Source organism: Serinus canaria, chromosome Z, assembly GCF_022539315.1.
Source record: "Serinus canaria isolate serCan28SL12 chromosome Z, serCan2020, whole genome shotgun sequence".
NCBI classification, from domain to species: Eukaryota; Metazoa; Chordata; class Aves; order Passeriformes; family Fringillidae; genus Serinus; species Serinus canaria.
Window position 1 is genome coordinate 74884402 of NC_066343.1, and position 15254 is coordinate 74899655.

Consider the following 15254-nt stretch of genomic DNA (forward strand, 5'->3'; position numbering starts at 1 on the left):
AAGTGTGTTAACAGAGCAGCCAGCTTTCAAATCAGACATAAATTATGCACAGAGCCTGTGAGAGACAAGGGTCAGTGCTGCTGCTGGGGTTAAAGCAGGTAAGGCAGATGCAGCCAGGGCCTCTTCCATCTGCTGGGCTGTTTCAAAAGCTCTTCAGCTTTCAAAATATGAGCTCTGGTTCAGCTCTGCGCTGATTTGCTCTGCCCTGACTTGAAAAATTACATTTGTTTTGTGTGAGCGGGAGGAGAGAAGCCAAGTCCTTCCAAATCGGCCTTTTCCCTTCCCAGACAAATTTCCTGTATTGAAGTTCAGCCTCACGCCAGGACAGGTTTGTCCAGATCCCAGGCACATTTCGGCTGTTCCCAGCTTTCCAGCTGCTTCCCAGGCAGGAGAGAGGGAGCAGGGAGGCACCAGGGAGGCAGCCTTGCTGCCCATCCCAAGCCTGGCCACGGCTCTAGAGCCCCCCAAACCTCACAGGAGCTCTCACAGGGCATCCAGCATCCTCTGCTAATGCTGTAGGAATTCCTCCTGAGTCACTCACAGGACACGGGGGAAACTGGGAGTTCAGAGCCCCCAGGGACCAACTCAGGCACCCAGAGGTGTGTGCAGAGGAAATTAATTCATCTGGACAAGAGTCAGGGCCACGTCTCTTCCAGACATCTCTGCAACTGCACCTAAAAGCAGCATTTATCAACAGGGATGCATCTAAAACATGTCAGTCCACTGGCTCTGAAGCTTGGAGGCAGAAGAAACAAGATTTTAACCCGAGGAAGGTGCTAACTTGCTCAGTGAAGATACTTGGAGTTTGTTTCTAAGCTTCAAGTCACATTATAATGTGGCTCTTCAAAGAGGAGCTTTTGGGGAGCAGCTCAGAAAACAAGAGTGGATTGTATCCTGTGGAAGGAGAGCAGAGGAATCCTGGCTGCAGGCAAAAGCAGAGCAGCAAAGAGCACCTCCACCCAAATGATCACGCAAAAGTGAAAACAACCACAAAGGCTGAGGACTTGGACCCTCTTCCAGAAAACAGCAGCAGTTCCAGCACACCCCTGGGGTGGACCTTTTGCCCCAAAACGCTGCCCGTGCAGCACAGCTCATCTCCCCTTTTTCGGGTGGGCTCTGACATTGCTCCATCACGTTGGACATCCACTCCAGGATCTTGCAATACTGTGTGTCTGCATCTCAGCAGCACCTTGCACGCTGCTGCAACGTGAATCCAGCTGCAGTATGGAGCTGAGTCCAAAGTGTTGTTGCCATACTCCAGCAGGATTACAGAACTATTTTAAATAAGGGGTTTAATGAGCTCTAAGCAGAGTAAGTTGCTTTTGCTCAGCTCACATGGCTGCAAAGATAAAACCTTGCACAAAGCAACAGCCACAGGCTGCTTGACAGAACTTGCAGCGCTAAAAATTACGGAGTTACCTCCTAAAAGAATGTTCTCCTTTGTTGCCTTTGAAGTAAAAGTTTATATACTACAAACCTAGGTTTGGCTATCTGGCAGTTTTACAACATCACAGAGCTGCACCTCTGCAGTTTCTGTTTGGCTTTGGCCAGGCACTGTAGGATCAGGAAAGGTTTGGAGCACGAGGAAAACACCTAGATCTTGCTTTGTGAACCAATATTCTTTATGTACTTAAGAGGCACAGCACCAGGCGGGCACCCTCCTGAGCTGGCACAGCCAAAACCAAATTCCCACAGCACATTCCACGTCCCCAGGCACTGCTGGTCACCCACAGCTGGACCAGAGCCACACCACGCTGGACCACAGCTCCCAGCGCCCCCAGCCACATCCCAGAGGTGACAGGACAGATGCCCACAGCACAGGGATGTCACCTCCAGATAACACACATCTGTTGGAAACCAGATACCAGTCAGTATCAGTATTCTATTTTCCTCAGGGGAAAAAAAAAAGTAAACAGAAAAAGAAAGCAAGCCTATCCTGAACCTATGAAAGGGTCAGCAGAATAAAATTTAAAATTATAAGTAACTCTTAGTTTTTTCTGCTCTGTGAGTGTTTCTCCCTCCCCCACCACTTAGCACAACCTCTATTGTCTGAAAAGCGTTTAACTGGAAGTGGGTCATGTCTCCTGGCATTACTAAATCTTCCCAAATTTCCCCCGATTAGTCAAATGCAATATCCTCCCTGACATCTGAATGATTGAGGTAGTGTGTAATGCCATTTTTCCCCTGAATGAGCCACATCAAAGAGGGTTATAAGCCTAGAGATGGCACGCCAGATAAAAGAGTCGCCAACAGATTGTGCCCAAAATGTTACCCAGGGAAATTAAATCGTTTTGTTGGAAGGTTTCTCCTTTGGAAACACTCAGCCATTAGGATTGAAAGTGGAGGGACAAGAAACTGCCTTCAGAGCTGCTGGGAGGATGAAACCTCACTAGCTGTGAGCTGAGTGGTCCCACAGATAAAACACTTGTGCACACAGAAGATTTTCTATCAGCCACAGCATCCAGCCTGCTCTTCGCACAGAGACACCAAAAACCATCCTGCTGGGAGTTAAAAACAGCCTAAATTTGGGCAATACCTCTCAAATGACTGAAAATTACAGCAGGATCCTATCAGACTAGAAAAAATATGGAAAAAAATGCAAAAGAAGCAGTAAACCTGCTACCCCAGAAAAAGAAAATACGATTTAATAACCGGGATGTAACAGCAAGCAATCGCTCAGGCATGAGTTACATCCAAAGGGTTCAAAAATGCCACCCTTTGAAGGAGAAGGATGCCAGGACCCTGGAAGAATCCAAGGGCAGCTCCAGTGCTGACATGGGGCTGAGCTCTCCCCTCACAGGAAGAAAGCTGGAGCTCTAAAATACGTGTCAGGTTGGTGATTAGGTGAGATCCGGGCAAAGTTTAGTCCATAACAGCAGGGTTTGTATTCTGCTGATTTACCTCACGTGACCCCCCCAGTGCTGAAACTTTGCACCAGAGCAAAGGCTGGCAGGAGGCAGCACCTTCTTCAGTCAGTAAAAAAAAAAAAAAAAGAGAGAGAGAGAGAGAGTAATAAATTAAAATAATGTTAGAAAAAGAGGGAGAGGGAGAGAGCCTACGGACGTTTTGGCATTGACAAACAGAATATTCTGTTTCTGAGAACTGGCTTTTTACCCAAAGACAAAAAGCGTGTGGTGCAGAAATCCGTATTAAAAAAAGAAAATAAAAGGGGGCCCCAGGGAGATTCCATTTGGGTGAGAGCACTGTTTCAAACGCCTGCTGGTGGACTTTGGGATGCAAACCCACATTTTGGGTCGAGCAGTGGCTGGGAAGGAGAAGCCTGCTTGCAGCTGGTTTTTGGGCACTGCCAAGGGGCTCAGCCTGGAGCAGCCTCAGCCATGCCCACCTCTTCCAGCACAGAGCGCTGAAAGGGAAGTTCTGCCAGGTTTCCTTGCTGAGGGTGGTTCAGGCCCACCCTGATGGTCAAGCAGGAGGCTCAGGTTGCCCCAGGCTGGTCAGCACTGACCACCGGGCACCTCGGGGACAGTGCCCACGACTCCCCAGAACGCCGGGGCCGAGCACAGCCATCCCCAACCACAACAGCAGCGGGGAGGGCAAAGTGCAGAGAGACGAAGATTGGCTCTGACAGCCTCGACTCCGAGTTTATTTTGGCATGGCAAGAGCACACGAGGCTTCAAAGCAGCTCTGACGAGCAGGGGCCGGGCAGCAGCAGCAGCTGCCCCGAGGCGGAATTCCGCAGCCGTCCCTGCCACCGGCTGCACCCAAAGCATCAGCCCTTTAACCCTCACACCAGGGCTCTGCAGAACTGGGACCTGCACTCTCAAGACTCCTCGATTTTCCTCCTTCCCTCTTGCTTGTTTTTACATGAAGTGTTTTGTTCAGCAGCTCTGCCTCCATGCCCTGCGACAGGACAGACAAAGCAGCAGCGCTTCTCTCACCGCTCTGCGCTGGGAGGAACAGCTCCTCTCCTTGCTGGGGCAGGAGCCAAACAAAAACAAAGGCTCTGGGAAGCAGAAGGAAAGAGAAAACTAGCCGAACCTGGTGCTCCCAGGGTTTACAGGAGCAAGATAGGAGCTGCTTATCTCTGGCCAGGGCGGTGAAGTACGTGCTGCAGGAGAGCCAAGGGCAGGTCTGTCAGCCTGGGACCTCTGCTCCCCAAAGGCACAGGGACAAAACCCCAGCTCAGAGGGGCAGGGGAGGCCCTGCTGACACCCTGAGAGCAGCCCACAGGTGAGATGTTCACAGCTCACACAGACCTGCCGTCCCTGAGAGCTCTCCCGTGGTGCTACAGACCTTGCTTCAGCCAGAACGTGCCTTGTTGGTACCAACACTTACAAGAGGATAGTGCGGGGGTTCACAGCCCAGCCCAGCAGAGAATTGCTGTCCTGTCTCACCTGGCCTTGGAAGAAACCAAAGGGACAGCACAAAACATGAGACACCGCCCAAGCTCTGGATGGGCAGCTCTTTATCTCCAATTTCTTTCATTATTTTATTTCTTACCACTGAGCATGGCGGTGAAAGAGGAATCAGATAAGCAACAAGCAGGCACCCCACAGCTGTGGGGAGAGCTGGCAAGAAGCCACGTCAGTATTCCCATGTCCACTTTCTGCTCTGGAGCAGAAACCTCTCCTCCAACCTGTCTCCAGAGCAGGACACGTGGTCCTAGCAGGAGCTGTAGGACCAGCCCAAGACCTCAGCAGTCCAGGGCTGCCAGGCGAAAGCCACTTCCAGCTCTCCATGCCCACCCCAGCAGGAGGCTGAGTGTCCCTGAACCAGCCCCAGGCCATGCCCAGGGCACTCTCTGTGCAAAGAACAGCAATGCCCACAGCACCCACCCGCCCAGAGCTCACAGTAATTAAGCAGCATCAATCCACAAGGAGTTACTCAGCTTAATTAGATTGGAAATTACACCTTCTATCATCTCAGCCTCTTGGCATCCACTGGCTGCCTTGAGACATGCTTGCACAGCCGTGCTCACCTGGGGTGTAGCACCGAGGACCAGCTCCTCAGCAGGCACAGGCATCAGATATTTTTTATTCCCGTTTTGTTTCAAAGCCCTTTTCAATGCTCACTCACTAATACAGGCGTCAGCAGCCCCAGGGGCTTGCTCACACCCAGCCTGCTTTGTCAGCTGTAGATTTGCCTGTGCCACCTGAGCACAGCCCTGTGGGGCTTCCAGAAAAATCCGGACATGCCCGTGATGCTCCAGAAGCCATCTTTAAATCCATCAAGGGTCTTTATTCCCTTTGAAGAGCAGTGACTGGCTGGGCCACATCCCTGAGGTGTAACGTGCTTGCTGTGATAGGCAGTGATTCACCCAGCAGACATCCTGCTCTCTAAGTGGTGGTTAGCACATCCAGCCAGCTCCCCACATGCCGTGGCACTTCCAGGAGGGAGCCTGGGCACTGACTCACGGGAAGGGGGAAGGTTTGCACGGGCTGGGTGTGAGGGCTCCACCGAGGCCTGGGGCCACCAAGGGAAACTCATCCCTTCGTGGGCTGCCCCTGCTCCTTCCGGGTGGGAGCTGGCTGTGCTTTGGAAGCACAGGTGTGGAAAGGATGTTCTCAAGGAATGGCTGAGCTGGAAGCACGCGGTGATGGAGACTTGTGGGTGAGAGCCAAGAGAAATATCCAAAAGTCAGAATGGACGTGGGCTTCCCAGAGGTGTAGGCTGCCCAGAGAGGCTGTGGCTGTCCCTGGATCCCTGGCAGTGTCCCAGGCCAGGCTGGACAGGGCTTGGAGCATCCTGGGATAGGGGAAGGTGTCCCTGCCCGTGGCAGGAGCTGGACCTGGATGATCCTTCAAGTCCCTTCCAACCCAAACCATTCTGGAATTCCATGACACAGCACACATCTCCCACTGAGGATCCATGGAAGCACCGAGCACCTGGAGCAGCCAGAGGAGGCAAAGCCACCCCAGTGGTGCCACCACAGTGCCTCTGTGGGAACGTGGAGAGAGGGACCTGAGGGTTGTACACTAAGGAGGAGGTGAGCAGGGTCACAACAGCCTGCCCTGCACCCTACAGAGCCAGGGAGGGCAGCCAGGGGGTCACACAGCACTGCTGCTGCTCTGCTGGCACTGCCAGAGCAGCACCTGAAGCACCCCCGGCTGCCTGGGGACAAACACAGGGCACCAGAAGTCAGTGCCACAGAAAATTGCTCAGGGAGGGTAAAATTAATAATGAAATCTAAAAATGGGCACTAGATGGGGTTTGGTTAAAAATGGCAAAGGATGGTGGCAGAGCAGGCCAGGAGCACAGGCTGCTGGAGCACCATCCCACCCCTCTGCATCACCATCCCACCCCTCTGCACCACCATCCCACCCCCCTGCATCACCATCCCACCCCCTGCACCACCATCCCACCCCTCTGCACCACCATCCCACCCCTCTGCACCACCCATCCCACCCCTCTGCACCACCATCCCCCCCCTGCACCACCATCCCACCCCCCTGCACCACCCATCCCACCCCCTGCACCACCATCCCACCCATCTGCAACCACCATCCCACCCCCCTGCACCACCATCCCACCCCTCTGCACCACCCATCCCACCCCTCTGCACCACCATCCCACCCTCTGCAACCACCATCCCCCCCCCTGCCCACCACCATCCCACCCCTCTGCACCACCATCCCACCCCTCTGCACCACCATCCCACCCCCCTGCATCACCATCCCACCCCTCTGCATCACCATCCCACCCCCTGCACCACCATCCCACCCCTCTGCACCACCATCCCACCCCTCTGCATCACCATCCCACCCCCCTCTGCACCACCCATCCCCCCCCCCTGCACCACCATACCCCACCCCTCTGCACCACCATCCCCCCCTGCTCTGCACCACCATCCCACCCTTCTGCAACCACCATCCCACCCCTCTGCCCCACCATCACCCACCCCTCTGCATCACCATCCCACACCCCTGCCATCACCCCTGTGATTCCCAGGTTTCACTCGGCTGGAGAAGGCTCTGGACACAGACAAACCAAGGACAAAAGGAGAGCACAGCTGGAGAAGGAGTCACATTTCCGGGCTGCAGGCTCTTCCCTGTAGGGATGCTCTTCTGCCAACCCTCTGGATACCTCAGGAAAGGCAAAGGGTGGAAATGCCAACCCCTCAAAAGCTTCATTAGTACAACTGATGAGTTCACCACGACAACACTTTAAAGAGGGTTCAGGTGAGGAAAGCCACGTGAAGCCCACTGCCCACCAAGCCTGGTCCTTCCCAGCCCTGCCACCACCTCCAGGCAGGTCTCTGCTCATATTTGAGGGTTCAGACTAAGCCAAAACCCAACCCAACCCCACAAGACATATCTTAGAGCAGGCCAGAGGCATACAAGGACCACAGCTTTACAGCCAGCCCGAGACACAGAAAGCTCACAGGTGTCACCGACATGTTTTATGAAAAATCCTTTCCTTAGGATTTTTCCCTCCTGAGAAGCTGAGAGGCCTCAGGAACAAACTGTAAACAATTCTTATCTGCTGCTGTGGGATGCAACAGGGGGAATCTGTGATTGGTCTCATCTGGTTGTTTCCAATTAAGGGCCAATCACAGATCACCTGGCCAGATGGTCTCGGTCAGAGACAAGACTTTGTTATTCATTCCTTTTCTATTCTTAGCTTAGCCTTCTGATGAAATCCTTTATTCTATCCTTTTAGTATAGTTTTAATACATTATCTATCATAAAATAATAAATCAAGCTTTCTGATACATGGAGTCAACTTTCTCGTCTCTTCCCTCATCCTGGGACCCTTGTGGACAATACTACACACATGGAACTTTTTTCAGTTTTGGTAAGCAGCAAACTCTTCCCTAAAGGGTTCTGCAAACATTTCAGGCGTCTGCCACGGCTTGAGGTTCTGCTACAACAGCAGCAGTTGTTTTCCTGACCTGGACTGCAGCTCGCTCCGATGCTCCTTTAGCCAGCACCAAACGCCTCTGTGTGCAGGAAGGGCCAAAGATCAGGCAGCAGCACCAGACAAAAACACCCAGCTCAGAGCTTCACCTGCCTAACCTGACGTTTATTACACCCGTGGCTAGCTCAGAAAGCCCAAAGTCCACCTTCATGCTCAAGTGGAGCTACTCCTGTGGATTCCCTGAAGGACAGCCATCACAGTAAGGGTACACCACTCCTGCTTTGGACAGGGCTTCAGATTGATTGGTGTGTAAATTAACAGTCCAGCACATCTAGAACTGCACTGCTTTACAGCAAACTGAGAAGTTTAAATATATATGTATAAAAACACAGTCACAAACATACACAGCCTTCTTTCTCGGTCACCAGAAGAGATGCATGAGTTCACATTCAGGGTCATTATTTTCTCTTCCTGGTAATTGGCAGCCAGAAAGAACAACAAAGCAAAAATCCTCCCCTGTAAATACATTCCTCAACAGCAGCCAGGCTGCCTGTAACAAATAACCTCGGATAAACTCCTTCCTCAGGGCAGGAAAGGGCAGGAAGGACTCATCCCACCCAATCCCATAGGAACCAGCGCAGCACCCACTGCCGTTCCCATCCCTCACCCTGGAGTGAGCCCAGCAATCACTGCAACTTGGGCTTGCGTGCACTGTGATTTCCACACCACAGTTTCACACCCTTGGAGCAGAATCAGGGCAGGAATTCTCAAAAACAGTTTTTTAAAAGAGCAAGCTGATTAATCCCAGCCAGCAAGAGGGCATGCAGCGGGATCCAGCTAATTAACCCTGCTGCAACCATTCCTGGTTGTGGCTGTGCCCCAGCACCTGCACTCAGCTCTGCGCTCAGTGGCTCCCATCTGACCCAAGCACAGGGATTATCAAATGCACAACTGAGATGAAAAATTGCACAAACAGAGATGAAAATGGGGTTATTTCTGCAGCACAAAGCCCCCGGAGCAGCGTGCCCTGTGGTGGGACGGGCACCCGCACAGCGCCAGAGAGCGTGGGGTGAGCTCCGGCCATACCCTGCCCATCGAGGCAGGGAAATGCCCCCCAGACCACAACCTCTCACTTCCCCGGGATCCAGGCAAGGCCCAGACCCAGCCCCACTTGGGGCTGAAGGATATTTAAGGCCGGGCTTGGCTCTGCCTTCTCTGCCCGTGCCACCGCGGGAAGCCGAGGGGGCCCCGGGCGGCTGCAGCGCCGGCCATGCCCTTGGCACGGTCCCAGGCTGCAGAGAGCTGGCTGGAGCAATCAGAGTTTACATTTCAATGATTTTCTCTCTGCCACTGCAGCTCATAATGAGGCAGGACCAGGAGGAGCCCGGGGATGCCGATGGACCCGGCTCCCTCAGTGAGACGGCCCCATCCTTAAACAAAAACCCCAGCGTGGCCTCCAAGCCGTCCCTGCCCTCTGTGCTATGACCCAGACGTGTTCTCATCACCTAAAATAAAGAAGAAAAAGAGACAAAAACCTTCAGCTGTAACCTGCTTTTCCTCACAGGAGCTGCAATGGCAGCAGCAGGAGCTCAGGAGCTCTGCAGCATCCCGTGGATGTCCTGAGACTGAACCCCAAACGCTCCCTGTCCCCAGCACTTATTCCCAGAAATTTGTTCTACACCATCCCCAGAAAATCTTCTCTCTCCTTCCCAGCTGCTCCTCAGCCCCAAACCAGCCCACAGGCACACGCTAAGGATGAATCCCCCCCGAGCCTTACAGGATAAATAATTTTCAGGAGGTTTTCTGCCAGGAGGTTTGTGCCGACTCAATCAGTGTGTGATCACACTGGCAGCATTTACGCACTTCTGAGAAGTTTCTCCCCGGGGTCAGAAACCACCAATTCATTCCAGCTATTTCATTTAATACAACTTTAAGTGAAAACCAGGGTCTTCTACACCCTACACTAGCCATTAGTAGAGGATTCCTTTAATGCATCAAGTCTGTAAGAAAAGGCTTGGAAAATTGCAGCTACTTTGCACAACGAGAGGAAAAAAAAATAAATAATATGAAAAATAAATACCCAGGTTTCTTATTTACCCAGAGCTTGCAGACCTTCTGAAGAGCATATCTTGAGCTGCACAACAGCCCAGGAGCAGGAGGACACAGCTTATTCCCCAGCCTGGCAGAAGCACTACTTTGCATGAGGTTCAGAGGCTATACTTAGAGGGACAATTAACATGTTTTAAGAAGCACCTTTAAGAGAGCAGAACAGCAGAAGCCAAAGCAATTACAGTTGTTTTTGCCATACAAAGAGCTTCACCCTCCAACCTAACAAAGGTCAGCCATACAAACAACTCTAATTTCTGGTTTAGTGCTGCAAATCAGCCCTGATGATGAGGATGGTGCCTTCCATGGGCTGTCCTGGTCTATTCCTCCCACCCAGTGCCCAGCCCAGGTTATCCCATGGAAGGGTCACAGCACTTAGTTATCCCATGGAAGAGCACACTGGCACCTGCACAGGCTCAGTTATCCCACTCCAGGGGCACACTGGCACCTGCACAGGCTGTGATCCCACTCCAGGGGCACACTGGCACCTGCACAGGCTGTGATCCCACTCCAGGGGCACACTGGCACCTGCACAGGCTGTGATCCCACTCCAGGGGCACACTGGCACCTGCACAGGCTGTTATCCCACTCCAGGGGCACACTGGCACCTGCACAGGCTGTGATCCCACTCCAGGGGCACACTGGCACCTGCACAGGCTCAGTTATCCCACTCCAGGGGCACACTGGCACCTGCACAGGCTCAGTTATCCCACTCCAGGGGCACACTGGCACCTGCACAGGCTGTGATCCCACTCCAGGGGCACACTGGCACCTGCACAGGCTGTGATCCCACTCCAGGGGCACACTGGCACCTGCACAGGCTGTGATCCCACTCCAGGGGCACACTGGCACCTGCACAGGCTCATGGGCTCATGTGCTGCCTTTGCCCCCTACTACAGGTAAAGAGGATTTGACAAACCCCCCTGCCCAGCAGCAGTTTGCCAGGGCCTGGCTGCAGCTGGGCACATCAGGGACGTGGCAGGAGCAGGGCCAGCACAAGCAGCCTTAGGAAGATATTCCTTGGGTAATGCACAGATTCAGTGAAGTTCTCCTGTCTCTCCATATGGAACAGGTTTTTGCAGGCTGGAATCCTCTACACCACCACCTGCCCTGTTCCTCTTGCACAGGCTGGTGCCAGGTGGCATCCTCTGCCACAGAACTCCTTTTCTGCTGCTCAGCTCCTGTTTGATTCCGCCACAAAATAAAATCCACAGCCAGATAATCCCGGAGTGCCCAGGGAAGCAGTGGGAGAGAGAAGGGAGAATGGTCTCTCCATAACTACTTACCAAAGGGGAGTCCTACACACTTGGAGGCTGAGGCAGTTTTGGAGCTACTCTCATGCTCATAATTAGGCAGAGCTATTAATTACCCTGCTTGATGGGGGTATTAAACACCCAGTCTGCCCTGATCTTGCAGGGGCACAGGCATCCCATGGAGAAGGCATCCAGCAGAAGCTCAGAGCTGCTGGGGTTCCCAGGATGGGTTCCTCTCCGCCTAAGTGTCCCCAGGTCAGTCCAACACACCAAATTCATCAGCATGGTGACGGATTTATGCACCAAGAACACTACTGCACGTCCCCACAAAGTCCCAGAAAACCTTCTGCAAGAGCCACACGGGAGTTGAGGGCACTCCACACAACACATTCCAGCTCCCATTGCAGTTCAGCAGGAAGGAGACCTGAGAATTCCCACCTGGACGCTCCAAAGTGGCTCCTCAGCAGTTTCCCTCATCCTGGCTCCAGCAGGAGGAGGAATGACTCAGAGGAAGGTGCAGCTGTGGCTGTGCCAGCACAACAGCACCTGTGGGATCAATAGCCTGTGGGATCAATAGGCTCTCAGCAAGACAGCTGTACTGAGCCTGGATCACCTTCCTCTCCCTCCTCTGCTCCCCACAAACCACCTCACCTGCCAGCAGAGGCCCAGGAGGCATCACCCTTGTCCCTGGGCTGTCACCTTTGCCCCTGGGTTAGGGCCCTGGGCTGTCACCTCTGCCCCTGGACATCACCCCTGCCCCAGGGCTGTCACCCCTGCCCCTGGGCATCCCCCCTGCCCCTGGGCATCACCTCTGTCCCTGGGCATCACCCGTGCCCCTGGGCTGTCACCTCTGCCCCTGGGCAGTCTCCCCTGTCCCTGAGCATCACCTCTGTCCCTGGGCTGTCACCCCTGCCCCAGGGCTGTCACCTCTGCCCCTGGGCAGTCTCCCCTGTCCCTGGGCATCACCTCTGTCCCTGGGCATCACCCCTGCCCCTGGGCTGTCACCTCTGCCCCTGGGCAGTCTCCCCTGTCCCTGGGCATCACCTCTGTCCCTGGGCATCACCCCTGCCCCTGGGCTATCACCTCTGTCCCTGGGCTGTCACCCCTGCCCCTGGGCTGTCACCTCTGCACCTGGGCTGTCACCTCTGCCCCAGGGCTGTCACCCCTGCTCCTGGGCAGTCACCCCTGCATGGAGCTGACCTGCAGGCGAGCTCCAGGACTCAGCCCAACACATCACCTTTGCCTCGGGGACTCTGCAGCCTCCAGCACCACCAGGCTCAGCACCTCCAGGCTGTTGGGTTTGTTGTGGGTTTTAAGCCTTCTTTGATCTTCTTCTTGTACTCTCAAAGTCACAGGAAACATTTCTCCTGCTGCTTCAAAGGCCAGAGCTGGCACAGGGGCCCCATGCAGCAGACAGCCCAGCAGGACAGTCCTAAATTTCACCGTGACTCAGCTGCACAGACAACCCATGTGGGTTCCAGCCCCACCACCTAAAAATCCAGCTGCATCCCTAGAATGTTCCTGCAAAACTGACAGGCAACAGCAGAAAGGCCAGTGCTGAAACACCTGCTCCCACCAACAAACTTTCTCGTTGTTAAAAATAAAACTAAAGTTAACAACACACACAGGTTGCCACCAAATCCCCCCTCCACTTCCTCATCAGAAAGTCCCTACACAGCAACAAGATCCCAAGCAACGCCCCAGGGGGAGCTCACACCTGCTCAAAAGACCATCAGGAGTGTAAACCAAGGCTGCACAAAAAAGACAACGCGGGTTAACTACTGCTCATCAAGTCAAAAATCAATTATCCAGGCTGCTTTAATCAGCCCACCAACAGGGCTAGCACAGCACTGGGAGCCAGCCTCCCTCCTCCCCAGGGATGCTTGCCGTCACATCCATGCACTCATCCTGAGAGGGGCTGAGGTCGGCACGGCAGAGTGGTTTAGCCACAGCTTTACTCCTGCTCCTCTCTGGATTTTCCAAGGGGAAAAGATGCTCCAAATTTTGCTTTTGAAGTGCTCCCGAGAAGGATGGAGATCATCCCGCTCACAGACAGCCCGGCTCAGTCCAGCAATGCCCACAGGTTCAGGGGAGATCACTACACCATTCATCCTGCACCCCTTTGGTAGCCACAGCCAAAGGAAAGATGCGTGGCAACCCCCGACGTTACATAAAAAAGCTGTTGGCTGAACGAGTTACAGAAGCAGAAATCTGCAGCAAAGTTGAGCCCGGGGGACAGAATTCCAGAGTGAATCTGGTGCCAATCTGGCAGCACCTCCACGAGCCGACCACGGCCACAGGGAGAATCCAAACCACTAAAATTCTCATTAAGACAACAGATGATGCTGACACTGTCACACAGCAAAGCCTTTTCTGAAGCCAAGCGCTGCTCCCGGAGAGCCCCTGCCCGGCGTTACGGATGTTTCTGACATTCCCGGACCGCGGCTGCCCGCGGCTCTCCCGAGCAGCCCCGGGAGATGCAGAGCGCAGCGAGAGGGCTCTCTCCATCAGAGAGCTCCGAGCCAGGCGGATCTCGCTCTGCCTGCCACGAGCTCTTTCATCGGGACAGGTCAATCGGCACAGATCTCTCTGGACACAAACTCCCCCTGGGAAAAGGAGCGGAAAGCCCCGAACTGTGTCGGAGGCATCCACAGCCCGGGCTGCCCAAGGGCTGGGCTTACCCGAGTATCCCACAGACACAAAATAACAAAAGAAAAAAAAAAAAAAAATCCAGAGTGGAAACAGTGTTTTTCTAGTCCAGACCTCAGGCTCGGCTTTAGAAAGAGCACCTGAGCCTCCAATGACAACCGCGCTCACTTTGTAAGAGCAAGCCCTCGGCCTGGGAAGCGTGGGGCCCGCCGGGGCGCGGTGCTCGGCCGGGCCACCAGCCGTGTCACCTTCCCTGGCTGCCATGAGGAAGCGGGCGCGTCCCATCGCACCCCTGCCAAGGGATCTCATCCAGGACTTGTGGAACAAAAAGGGCTCTGGAAACCGGACACCGCGGAAGCGTTTCGGTGAGTTACGGCACTTGCTCTGCGGTTCCGTGATTCCAGGGGCTGCACCTTCCTCCCCCTCCACCCCGGCCTTTAGGAATACAGCAGGGCAGAATTATTCCAGGGGTCTGGGCAGGCTGACAGTGTTTTGGCCGCGCAGGTGACGGAGCGCACGGAGGGCGAGGCCACCGCCGCGACCCACGGGCGAAGTCCACCCCGCAGAGAACCCGGGCGGGGGGAACGACGGGGGCCCGGGAGGGGTTCGGGAGGGGCCCGGGAGGGGCCCGGACCCGCGGGGGCACGCCGGGGATGCCCGCTCCGCATCCCGCGCACCTGCGGCCGCCGTCCCGGCGGGTGAGGGAAAGTTGCGGGGCCCCTCCCGGCCTGGCAAGCAGCCCCCCCAGAGGGCAGGTGGAGCAGGGAAAGGCACCCGCAGAGCCCCCCGCGCCCCTCCCTGCTCACCTTGGTGTAGAGCTGCGTGGCGGACATGGCCGGGGCGGGCGGCGCTAGGCTCGGGGCATGGGGGCGGCGGGCGGCCGGACCGACCGCCGCACGGACACACGGACGCTCCGACACACCGGCACTTCGACCTTTACACCCGCCGCGGCCGGCCGGGTGCGGGCACGGGAAGCGAAGGGAGCGGCAGCGGCAGGAGGAGGAGGAGAAGGAGAAGAAGGAGGAGGAGGAGGAGGAGGAGGAGGCAGCGCCGCTCCGCCTCCGCCGCGCCCCGCTCAGGTATGGGCAGGCTCGGCTCGGCTCCCTTCGGTCCCCTTCGGCTCGGCTTTTATTATTATAATTTCTTTTTCTTTAAAAAAAAAAAAAAAAAAAAAAAAAAAAGAAGCTCTTTTTAATAAATATTTTTTTCTTCCCGGCCACTTCCCCCGCGGTCCTCGGCATCCCGCCCAGCTCTGACGGCGCCCCCGGGCAGGGTCCCCCGGGCAGCGTAGGTTGGTGCTGCGTTTGGGAAGTTTTGCCTTTTATCCATCTTCCTTTCTCACAGAGGAAGAGTAATTAAGCCCCAAGCAATGCCCCTTGGTGGTTTTCGCGTCTTCGATCGCCCACAGGGCTCTGGGGATCCCCCACA

At 54.8% G+C, this 15254-nt stretch overlaps 1 protein-coding gene across 2 annotated transcripts in view; it reads right to left on the reverse strand.

Annotated features, from left to right (window-relative positions):
- MYO5B (myosin VB) overlaps positions 1-14792 on the reverse strand; it is a 148148-nt gene extending 133356 nt beyond the window's left edge. For both annotated transcript variants that reach the window (XM_030237205.2, XM_030237204.2), the window contains exon 1: positions 14633-14792. In XM_030237205.2, coding sequence (XP_030093065.2) covers positions 14633-14659 — 27 coding nt within the window. In that variant the 5' untranslated portion in view covers positions 14660-14792. The remainder of the gene's footprint in view (positions 1-14632) is intronic.
- Positions 14793-15254: the final 462 nt, after the last annotated feature.